This window comes from Lemur catta, chromosome X (assembly GCF_020740605.2).
Source record: "Lemur catta isolate mLemCat1 chromosome X, mLemCat1.pri, whole genome shotgun sequence".
NCBI lineage: Eukaryota > Metazoa > Chordata > Mammalia > Primates > Lemuridae > Lemur > Lemur catta.
In genome coordinates, this window is record NC_059155.1 from 59,335,066 (window position 1) to 59,347,573 (window position 12,508).

The 12,508-nt window shown below is 43.5% G+C and overlaps 1 protein-coding gene and 1 pseudogene across 1 annotated transcript; one reads left to right on the forward strand and one right to left on the reverse strand.

Annotated features, from left to right (window-relative positions):
- LOC123628261 overlaps positions 1–4,973 on the reverse strand; it is a 25,860-nt pseudogene extending 20,887 nt beyond the window's left edge.
- UXT (ubiquitously expressed prefoldin like chaperone) lies at positions 4,689–11,709 on the forward strand. Its single transcript, XM_045538477.1, has 7 exons — positions 4,689–4,787; positions 4,966–5,072; positions 6,048–6,129; positions 6,264–6,331; positions 6,626–6,733; positions 11,366–11,429; positions 11,615–11,709. The coding sequence occupies exons 2-7, from the start codon at positions 4,972–4,974 to the stop codon at positions 11,666–11,668; spliced, it is 477 nt and encodes a 158-aa protein (XP_045394433.1). The 5' UTR covers positions 4,689–4,787; positions 4,966–4,971; the 3' UTR covers positions 11,669–11,709.
- Positions 11,710–12,508: the final 799 nt, after the last annotated feature.

Sequence of the window (12,508 nt, forward strand, 5' to 3'; positions counted from 1 at the left end):
AAGAACTGGAACAAGACCAGGATGCCAACCTTCACCACTCCTATTCAATATAGTACTGGAAGTCCTAGCCAGAGCAATCAGGCAAGAGAAATAAATAAAAGGCATGCAACCTGGAAAAGAGGAAGTTAAACTGTCCCTCTTTGCTGATGATATGATCTTTTTTTTTTTTTTTTTTTTAAGACAGAGTCTCACTCCGTTACCCTGAGTAGAGTGCTATGGCATCAGCCTAACTCACAGCAACCTCAAACTCCTGGGCTCAAGAGATCCTCCTGCCTCAGCCTCCCTGGGACTACAGGCACGCACCACAATGCCCAGCTAACTTTTCTATTTTTAGTAGAGACAGGGTCTCGGCTCTTGCTCAGGCTGGTCTTGAACTCCCGAGCTCAAGCAATCCTCCCACCTCGGCCTCCCAGAGTGTTAGGATTACAGGTGTGAGCCACCGCAGCTGGCCCTGATGATATGGTCTTATAGCTAGAAAAACCTAAAGACTCCATCAAAAAACTCTCAGATTTGAGAAACAAATTTAGTAAAGTTGCAGGATACAAAATCAATGTACAAAAGTCAGTAGCATTTCTATACACCAATAATGATCTAGCCAAGAAAAATCAAGAAGACAATCCCATTTACAATAGCTACCAAAAATAAATAAATAAAATACCTAGGAATACATTTAACAGAGGAGGTGAAAGATCTCTACAAGAAAAACTACAAAACGCTGATGAAAGAAACTGAAGATGACACAAACAAATAGAAAAACATCCCATGCTCATGGATCAGAAGAAATAAAATCATTAAAATGACCATATTGCCCAAAGCAATCTACAGATTCAGTGCAATCCCTATCAAAATACCAACGTTGTTCTTCACAGAATTAGAAAAAACAGTCCTAAAATTTACATGAAAGCAAAAAAGAGCCCAAATAGCCAAAGCAATCCTGAGAAAAAAGAACAAATCCGGAGGCATCACATTACTTGACTTCAAAATATATTACAAGGCAAAAAAAGAATGGCCAAAGGAAATCCTTGTAACAGAAAGGCAATGATACAAGGAGTCTTAGAACATTAGAAAGGAAGACAAAACAACAGGAGTAAACATAGGAGTAAATAAAATAGACTTTACTTCTTGATTTTTCTAAATGGTGCTTAACAGTTGAAGCAAAAATAATAACATTGATGTGCTTTTCAATGTATATATAGGAAACATTTAAGAGTTAATATTTAATATTATAAGAGGGGGAGGACAGAGGGACTTAAAAGGAGGTAAGGACTATTACATTTTACTCAAACTGGTAAAATGGATAAACAAAATGTGGTATATATGCAAATGGAATATTAATCATCCATAAAAAGGAATAAAGTACTGATGAATGTTATAACATGGATAAATGAACCTTGAAAACATTATGCTAAGTGAAAGAAGCCAGACACAAAAGGCCATATGGTATATGATTCTATTTATATAAAATGTCTAGAGTACACCAATCTACACAGATGAAAAGTAAATTTGTGGTTGCTTAGGGCTGGGGGAGGGGAGTGGATTGAGGAGTGGACATGGGAGTTCTATTTGGGGTGATGAAAATGTTCTAAAATTAGATTGTGATGATGTTTGCACAACTCTGAATATACTAAAACCACTGCATTATATACTTCAAATGTTTGAATCTTACATGAATTATATCCCAATAAAGCTGTTTTAAAAACAGATGGATTTAAATGTAAAACATAAAACTACAAAACTTTTAAAATAAAATATAGGAGAAAGTCTTTGGGAGCTAGGGCTTGTGAAGAGTTAGTTCTTAGACATGGCACCAAAAACATGATTCAAAGAATTTTAAAAAGTATACTAGACTTCAAAATTAAAAGTGTTTGCTCTACAAAAGACCCTGTTAAGAGGACAAAAAGACAAGCTATACACTGGAAAAAAGATTTGCAAACCACACATCTGACAAAGAACTCATATGTACAGTATGTAAGGAACTCTCAAAACTCAGCAGTTAAAAAAGCAAATAATCCATTAGGAAAATGAACAAAGAATATGAAGACATTTCACCGAAAAGGATATACAGATGACAAATAAGTACATGACAAGATGTTCTATAACATTAGCTACCAGGGAAATACAGACTCACCTGGGCCTCAATCGTTTCTTGCTGTTCTTGGGAAAAGGCAAAGACAGAGATACATAAGCCAGAGCAGGGGGAGGCAGGGGGGTAGGAAGTTGGATGGGAGGGAGAGAAGATACAAATGGAGATATGAGAGACAGAGTCCATTTTGCATCTTGGGCTGAGTCTGGAGACAGGTTGACTGTGTCTCTGTATCTTCCCAAAGCACCAACCTGAAAATAGCCACCCATAAGCCAGGTAAGAGGTCACCAGTGGAAGCTAGGGAGGCCCATGTGGTTATAGCTCCAACATTAGTATTGGTGACTGACATTGTGTAGAGTTGGAATTGGCAAACTTTTTCTGCAAAAGGCCAGACAGTAAATACTTTAGGATTTCCAGGCCATATGGTCTCTTTGGCAACTACTCAACTCTGCCATTGTGGTGTGAAAGCAGTCACAGACAATACGCAAATGAGTAAATGAAGGCATGGCTGTGTGCCAATAAAACTTTATTACTGGACACTGAAATGTGAATTTCATATAAGTTTCACATGTCACAAAATATTTTTTCTTCGTTTTACTTTTTTCAAGCACTTAAAAAAATGTGAATAGTATTCCTAGCTCACAGGCCATAAGAAAACATCAAGGGTCAACAAACCAAGGGCTATAACTTGCTGATCCCTGATGTAGAGCTTAGATGAGGTTTGTTTTGGGGAGTATGTGCACGATTCTCATTTAATAGTTGATCTACAATGCAGAGACTTCCCTTAGATCCATAAATTCTACTTCTAGGAATTCATCAAAAGGAAATAATCATGGTTGTGCACAAAAATTTGAAAGCAAAGACTGTTATCCCATCCTGGACTATAACAATGAAAAAAACTTGACATATTCAAACATTCACTGAGGCTATCCAAAGCATGGAATGCTATGCAGCCATGTCAACAACTATCCCGTCGTCTGGAAAGAGAGAAAGCAAATGTGGTCAAATATTAATAATTGGTGAATCTAAGTGAAGGCTATATGGGTGTTCACTGTCAACTTTTCTGTAGGTTTGAAATATAAAAATAAAGTTAGAAGCATATTTTTAAAAGTAAAATTTTTTGTGAAATGTAAGTTAACAGACTTGCACAGATCCACCTCTAGCCCATCAGAACTATGTTCTTCCTGTTAACGAAGATAAGTGTTTTCTCTCTTTTCACAGGAAAACGGTATGGTATAGATTAACTAGGTAATATTTATCTAACTACCTAGTGCCTGTTTCAATCACACTAAATGTAATTTTAACTATATTTATCATGAGATTTGCAAAAATATGTTTTTAAAAAAATCAGTGTTTCCTTTACAATCATCTTGTTCTAAGGGCAAAGAAAAGCTTAACTTGCTTCAGTTTTGAGCATTAAAAAAAACCAAAAAACTTGCTTTCAGGGGCCAGGGCCACGTGAGGTGGCTTATGCCTGTAATCCTGGCACTTTAGGAGGCCAAGGTGGAGGATGCTGGAGTTTGAGACCAGCCTGGACAACATACTTATTTTTTTTCTCAACAAAAAAATTAAAAATTAGCCAGGCATAGTGGTGCTGACTTGTAATCCTAGCTACTTCAGAGGCTGAGGCAAGAGGATTGCTTGAGCCCAGGAGTTCCAGGATACAGTGAGCTATGATTGTACCACTGCACTCCAGCCTGGGAAACAGAGTGAGAACCTGTCTCTTAAAAAAAAAAAAAAAAGCCTGCTTCTACACATGAAAAACACAAGTCATCTAGGAAGACTTCCCCGGTAGGGGTAGATACTCTCTAGGCTCTACAGGTGGAAACAGCATTTGGAGGATCCAGGTGTCTGGGATCTCCTTCAGGGTCAGGCCTGGGCTTGCTGGGTTAGATGCTCTTGTTTGAAAATCTAACAAGGGAAATAAGTTCACTCAGTCACTCAAGTGCATAAAAATAAATTCACAAAAAGCTTACACATTTAAATAAAAACATAGGAATTATTCCTAACTACAGGATAGCCAATCTTTTGCAGTAGACTTCAGGGACTCTCCATTTGACTATTAAATGAGGTGATTAAACAACAGCGCGTTGTCAATCTCCGCTTGAGCCCCAGTTATGCATTGCGGGTCACAGAGCTGAAGTCATCAAAGAATTTTAGAAAATCTGTCTCCGTTTAAAAATGTTTAAATGCTCACAGCATTCCCATTACCAAGAGTGAAATCCAAACCTCCCGTGTGAAAAATCAATATCTAGGCAGACAGATCACACGGGATATACTCCCTTCCTCACAGACCAGAACCATAATCAATTCTTGCCCGTCTGCTTCCGAGGCCCTACCTTTTAAATACTTTACCTCTACCTGTGGGTCTTGGCTACCCCAGCACCTGCCAAATCCCATTAAACCCCACCCCCACTAGCTACGCACGGTCATCATAGGCTCTGCGTGCCGCTTTCGCAGTCCCCCATTGGCTATTTATTGCCAGATAGTCCCTGCTCCTACATTCCGCTGTCTTCCGCGATCTCCTGGGATTCCGCAAAGCCCCGCCCTTCTCTTCTCCCCTTTGGCCCATCTTCTTTCATTCAGGACTGCCCCTCCCCACCTGGCTATTTGGTTGGCCAGCGCGCTTGGTACTACGTCATTCACCCGCGCCACCCGGAAGCCGCAATTCATACCAACCGTTCTTTTTGCCGGCGGCCCTGAGGTAAGGGCCGTGTTTGGGTGTCCCTGGGTGGCCAGGTCCCCGAGTTGGGAGGGGCGGAAAACTGAACCCCCATCATGAGCCGGATGAGCCCATTTCCAACGTTGAGAAAGTGGAGATGAACTCTGCATGAGGCCAAACTGGAGTGGTCAACGTGGTCTTCCCCTTCCCCACTCCCCAGGAGCCCATGATGGCGACGCCCCCTAAACGGCGGGCGGTGGAGGCCACGGGGGAGAAAGTGCTGCGCTACGAGACCTTCATCAGTGATGTGTTGCAGCGGGACTTGCGGTGAGTGACAGCGCAGGGGGCGGGACGTTTGGAATATTCACGTGGTGGGTGGGGTGTTCGGAGTCAGAGCCAAACCTTCGGATTGGTGGGCAAGTTCGGAGTCCAGCCCAGCGTTCGAGCGTGAAGTTGGGGGCGGGGGGCGACATCGGCCGTGCGATTTGGCTGAGACGTGGCGTTGGTTGCAGAGGATGTGTCCGCGCATGCGCGGCCTTAATGTTTAATGGATTAGCGCTAGATTTCTGAAGCCCTGGTTCTTGAGTTCGCATCCTGCCTCAGCCACTTCGCCATCCTTATGAACACGTTGTACCTTGCCTCGCCTTTCTGTGCCTTATAAACTTATCTGTGAGATGGGGAAGTTTATGGAACCTTCCTCACGTGGTGGTTTTGAGTTTTCAACGTGTTCAATTTAGCATGTAAAGAATTTAGCATGGATGCCTGAAACATACTAGAGGCTCAATGAGTATGAAGAGCTATTATTATTATCATTATTAATCCAAGCAGAAAGTAAGGTGTTCAGAACTAAGACTATTCCAAAAGGGATAGAAGATTTTGTAGAGTGAAGATGGAACATTCTGATTGGAGGGAGGCACTGGTAGTAGAGTGTAATAATAGTAATAAACAATAGCTAACACATATAGAGAGAGCTTACCATTTAGCAGGCATTATTCTAAGTGCTTTGTAGTAAGTATTTATACAATCCTAAGGACTCTATGAGGTAATATTATCATTCCTATTTTATAGTTGGGGAAACTGAGTCCCAAACAGGTTACTTACTTGCCAAAGTCACACAGCTAGTAAAAAGTAGAGCCCAGATTCAAACCCAGACAATCTGACCTAGAGTCCAAAATTTTAACTTCTGTACTGACATGTCTTTTTAGGGCATGATGAAGTGAGGGTCGCAGAGGGTCATGATATGAGGTATCCCAGAAGGGACAGGGCTGCCTATTGGTCACCATTGTACTTTCGTCCCATCAGAAAGGTGCTGGACCATCGAGACAAGGTATATGAGCAGCTGGCCAAATACCTTCAATTGAGAAATGTCATTGAGCGACTCCAGGTAAAGACTTCAGGGTTAGGTACCTTTTTTGTGTGGACAAGGGTGGGAGATGGGAAGAGACCCCAGACCAAAACCTGTCACCTGACCTAAAAGTTGACCACTGACCCCCTACCTCTTTTTCCCTGGCCCCACAGGAAGCTAAGCACTCGGAGTTATATATGCAGGTGGATTTGGGCTGTAACTTCTTCGTTGACACAGTGGTGTGAGTGTCTACCCACCCCTCTGAGCCCACAGGGTTCAGCTCCCTCCTTCCTTCATGCAACAGATATTTTTTTTAGTATCTTCTATGTACCAGACACTGTACTAGGTTTTATATCCCAGTAGGATTTATAAGCTAGGTGCTGGGGATATGACAGTGAATAAAATAGGACAAAATCCCTGCCCTCCCAGAGCCTTAATTTGGGGAAGGGGCGGTTGTAAAAAAAATCTTAAACTGTATGGTATGCTAAACAGTGATAAGGACCATTCCCACTTCCTCTAACCTCTCTTTCCTCAGCCCAGATACTTCACGAATCTACGTGGCCCTGGGATATGGTTTTTTCCTGGAGTTGACGCTGGCAGAAGCTCTTAAGTTCATTGACCGTAAGAGCTCTCTCCTCACAGAGTAAGTCCATTCCATGAGGATAGTGTCTTAAAAACACCACCATTTTCAACACTCTTCTCCCTTCTCCCATGGTTGCCTGGGATGATACTTTTAGAGATCCATCTCCCCTCCTCCTCAGAGCTGGGGCTGAAGAAGTGGGGAGGCAAGACTCAGCTCCCAGTGTAGCACATAATAAGCACCCAAGTGGTCTTTGTATTGTTGATTCACACAAACATTTGGGGGGCATCTTTTGCATGCCAGGTAGTGTGCTTGGTGATGGGTGTGCAGCAGTGAACAAGACAGAAGAGTTCCTTGAAGACTTACACACCTAGAGGGACTGTACTATAGACATAAATACAATTATGACCAAATCAGTGCAGTCTCATCCTGGAAATCAGTAATAAAACAAGTTACCTCTGACTTCACCTCCTGCTAGTTTTCCTGTCGATTCACTGTGCTCTCACCACACTGACCTTCACATGCTTCTTTCAACACCCCAGGAATGGTCCCCCTCAGGGCAGTTGCAGTGGCTGTTCTCCCTGCATTATTTTCCCCCCAGTACTCATGTGGCTTCCTTTCTCCTCGCTCATTGTCCTGCTTAAGTGTCACTTCCTCAGCAAGGTCTTCCGTAACCTAACTTTAAAATTGCTCCCCCTAGCACTCTTGATTCCCTTCCCTTATTCTACTTTTTCTTTTTTTCCCTAGCACTTATCAGCCCCTAATATTTACTGTGTAATTTATTTCTTTCTCATATTAATTGTCTCCTCCAATTAGGATATAAGCTTTACCACGACACTCTGTGTTTGTTGAGTGAATTTAAAATGGTATGCTGGAAGAAAATTGAAGTGGATTGAAGCAGATCTATGTTGGTGGTGATGGGGAGAGAAAGTGGGCTCCAGTTGAGTTGAAGGTTTTGTTCAGAGAAGGGCAATTGGGAGTGTAGATGAGGGGTTTGACATTTGAGCTATTTGATTGAACAAGCCATGGGGCTATCTGGGGAAGAGCCTTCCTGGCAAGGGAAACAGTGCCAGCCATATTAGAGAAACTGCCAAGAGAGGCAAGCATGGCACGGATGGAATGAGTGTGGAGGCACTGAACCATACACTTAGATTAACATCTCACAAGTGTGAATACCACTGATCTAAACTTCCTTCTTGGTTATGTTTATGTTTATTCCTACTTTCATTACTTCCAAAGTTGCCTCCCTAAAGGCTTCAGTAATTTTTCTGTCTTCAAACCTGTCCAGGATCTCAGTGTTAGTAGACCCAAAAGAACTCACACCTACTGAGATTTCTAAATCTTGGTCTACAAACCAATTAGCAAATAGTTTGATCGAGTGGCCTGCGTTCATGGTCAATACAATTATGAACTGGTGTGGATTTAGACCAAGTTCAGTTTTTAGAAGAAAGCTTTTCTTTTTTTTTTTTCCTAATTTTTTCCCCAAAATTCATATGTTAAAAAAAAGCTTTTCTTATGTCACAGGATTCCCAGGACTTTCAAATAGATTTTTACTTTTTGGGACTGATGTCTTTCCCCAAAATAGGTTTTTAAAAGTTGTCAGGCTGGGCACAGTGGCTCACGCCTGTAATCCTAGCACTCTGGGAGGCTGAGCTGGGAGGATCACTTGAGCTCAGGAGTTTGAGACCGGCCTGAGCAAGAGTGAAACCCCGTCTCTACTAAAATAGAAAGAATTAGCCGGGCATGGTGATGTGTGCCTGTAGTCCCAGCTACTTGGGAGGCTGAGGCAGGAGGATTGCCTGAGCCCAGGAGTTTGAGGTTGCTGTGAGCTAGGCTGATGCCACGGCACTCTACCCAGGGTGACAGAGTGAGACTGTGTCTCAAAAAAAAAAAATGTTGTCAGTGCCTGGCCCCTTGCCTGGTCTTTTGGATATATTGACCTGGTCTATTAATGTGATGAAAATGAGGTTGACTTCTATTGCTTTTTTGTAATTAGTAGGACTGTTGAGAAGTTTAATCCTTCTAGGAGATGAGGATGTGAGTCTGTGTAGCTGGCTCTCCGGCTCTCCTCTTTAAAATACTTGGTTAATTGGGACACACTTTGAACTAACTTTCCGGTAGTTTTTTTTTAGAGACAGGGTCTCACTCTGTCACTCAGGCTGGAGTGCAGTGGCCCAATCATGGCTTACTATAACCTTGAATTCCTAGGCTCAAGCTATCCTCCTGTCTTAGCTTCGTGAGTAGGCCACTGCACTCCAGCCTGGCAAGAGTAAGACTCCACCTCAAAAAAAAAAATAAAAGATAAAATAAATAAATTGTCCCTTAGGAACTGATTGGAGTTCATTCTTCTGTTCTTTGAGCACTATCCCAGAATATTTTTTAATGTATTCTTGATCTCTGGCAACAACACCATGTTTCATTTATTTCCTATCCCTGAACATAGACTAGACCATCTTTTGAGGACTTCCTTGGAGTGGAGTAGTCATTCACTTATTCATTCCTACTCTGTGCCATACACTGCTGTAGTTCCTGGGGATACAGCAGGGAACAAAAAGACCAAAATCTCTGCCCTCACACAGCTGACATTCTAGTCAGCGGAGACAAACAATAAACAAGTGAATAAATGATGTAGTATGTCAGGTGTTGCCAGTGCTGTGGAGAAAGACCATATAATGGAGATCAGAAGCATTGCCTGGGGTGTAGTTATGGTTTTAAATAGAAGGGTTGATTGGATGTGAAGTGTGAGGAAAAGAGAGGAGTCCAGGTTTTTGGCTGAGCAACTGGAAGGATGGAGTTGCCATTATCTGAGATGGAGAAAATAGGGAGGAGCAGATTTGGAGGGGAAGATCAGGAGTTTCATCTGGAACCTGTTAAGTGTGAGGAGCTTATTAGATAACACTGACGTGGATTTTTTGAAGATGTAATTAAAACTCCCAAGTCAAGTTCAGGAGAGAGTTCTGGGCTAAAAATATAAATTTGGGAGATGTTGGTACATAGATGGGTTCATGCTACTTGTTTTTTTTTTTTTCCAATTTAGCATCCTGTCTGATTGCCATCTACTTTTCATGTAGTACTTAGTTTCATTTACCCCTCAGGCTGACTTCTACAATGACAGCTCAGCACAAAAATCCACATTCTCTGTCATGATACCAAGACCTGCATGATCTAGCCCCTTCCTACCTCTTGAACCTTATTGTACACCACTTTCCTTCACTATTCACTTAATTTCTAATACTTTGAGCTGACTGCTCCTCAAACAGCTCTCTCTTGCCTCTTGGGCTTTTTGTGCAAAAGGCCCTCCTGCTTAACTCTTACTCATTCTTCAGTTCTTTCTCATTCTTCATTCTTCAGCAAGGCCTCCCTGGACCCTTTGTATCAATTAGGATTCTTTGGGTGAGACCTGATCCAAACTGCCTTAGATAAAAGGAATTGAGTAGTTTATCCAACTAACAGGCCAGGGCCAGGGTGGATTCAGGCAACTCCAGCTTTCCATCTGTGGCGTCTTCCTTGAGTCCTCTCTCTCACCCCCAAATCCAACCTTTTGGTAAATCCTATTGGCTCTGCCTTCAAAATATATCCCAAATCCAGTCCTTTCTCATCACCTCACCTGCTGCCACTGCAGTCCAGGCCTCCATCTCCCTGAACTATCACAGTAGCCTCCTCACTGGACTTGCTGCTTGCACACTGGCTCTCCTTGTCGCTAGTCACACTTGACCCAGTAGCCAGGTAGAGCCTCTTAAATCCTGTTAAGTCACCTTCCTCCTCTGCTCATGCCCCTCCTCCCCTGGCTCCATCTCACTTAGAGTCAAAGCCAGGGTCCTTACGGTGGCTTTATAGTCTTTACACATCTGCCTCCCCCCTTACCTCTCTGACCTCACGTCTTCCAGTCCACCTTGGCTTATTCTTCTCCAGCCACACTGGCTTCTTTGCTGTGCCTCAAACATGCCAGGCGTGCCGCCACCTCAGCACCTTTGTGTTTGCTGCCCTTTGTATGTGGAACTCTCATCTTCCATGTAGCCACACTACTTGCTTCTTCGCTTTAAGTCTACTCAAATGCTTCTCAGTGAAGCCATCCCTGAGCACTCCGTTTAAAATTATGGTCCCCATTCCCATACTCCTTATCCTCCCTCATTGTTTTAATTTTTTTCATTGTACAGTTGACACTTGAACAGCATGGGTTTGAACTGCATGGGTCCACTTATACATGGATTTTTTTCAACCAAATTTGGATAGAAAATACAGTATTTGTAGGATGTGAGGAGGTGAAACCCTCATATATGAAGGGCCAACTGCCAGACTTGAATATGCATGGATTTTGGTATACATGGGGGTCCTGGAACCAATCCCCTGTGTATACTGAGGGACAACTGTACTTACCAACCATCTGACATACCGTATCTTTTACTCCATCATTTTTTTTGTCTGTCTCTTAACAAGAATTTGAGCTCCATGAGGCTTGAATTTTTGTTTGTTATGCTTGCTGCTATCTCCCCAGTACCTAAAACTGCCTGGCATACAGTAGGCAATCAGTAATCTTTGAATCAGTGAAGTCCAGGTGGTGGCTAGGCATCTCCGCACAGGAGCAAGTGGGTGGAGGTCATCCAGGATGTAGGTAGTTATTGAAGTGATGAGGAAGGGTCATCCTCGTAATCATAAGTGGTGCCCACTTTGCCCTTTCTTGTTTCTTTTCTCCAGGCTCAGCGACATCCTCACCAAGGATTCCATGAATATTAAAGCCCATATCCACATGTTGCTAGAGGTGAGAGCAGCTCACCCTACTCCCAGATTCTGTGTTTAGGGTGATGACCTGAAAAGGGGAGACAGCCAAAGAAGGGAACAACCATCTTTCCCTCTAAACGGGAGCCAAGGGAGGGGAGGTCAGAGCAACCGTGGGGCATGGCCTGGACCCAGTCTTTGTTCAGTCTCTTCTGTCTTCTTTTTTAGGGGCTTAGAGAACTACAAGGCCTGCAGAATTTCCCAGAGAAGCCTCACCATTGACTTCTTGCCTCCATTCTCCAACATTAAAGAGCCTGAATGCCTTTGCGTCACATGGCCCTTCTTTTCCCCTATAATCCCTGCTGATTACCCAGGTGCCCTGTTTCTAGAGCACAAAGTTACTGGGAGACTCAGAGATCCAGTCTGCGTGGAACCTCTAAAGCACCCCAGAAGTCCTGCCTCCAGCCTGTTATCTGGCAGCTACTTGACTTTATGCTCTGCCCTCTCTTCTGTCACCTTGGCAACCTGGGCTCCCACCTCACCCTTCCTTCCATTCCTTTTCCTAGACACCACCCTTTTAATTGCCATAGAGAATGGGCCGCTTCATGGTGGAAGTTTGTTCCCACAGCAATCAGCATTTCATTCCTGCCCCTAAGGTTTACCCCAACCATTCCTCAAGTACCCTAAAGTACACCCACGCCTGTCTCAGCCCAACCTTGGCCTCGCCTCTGCTTCTAAATGCTTCCAGCTTCCACCAATAGGCGCAGAGCTGGATCCCGCCCTCCCTGGTCCAGCCCCAGGCTAGGTTGAGTCCAACTGCGTCCAATCAACGCAAAGCCAGGTTCCGCCCCTTTATAACTGGCCGCAGCTCAACCCAGCCCTTCTTGTAGGCATTTAGTTACTGCCACTCAACGCTCCTTTGCGTGTCTGGCAGCCATCCTGCCCTTCTACCTCCGCTCCGTTCTAAATTCGTCTTTTCTAGCCAGTCACCATAGAGTTACCCTGACCGCCTACGCAGAGCCCGGCCCGACCCCCTCCCTGCCCGCTGCTACGCCCATTTCTATATAAGTCCTGCTTCCGCTGAGCAGCATGGCGTGCAGCACTGCCCCCTTGGTGTTTTGG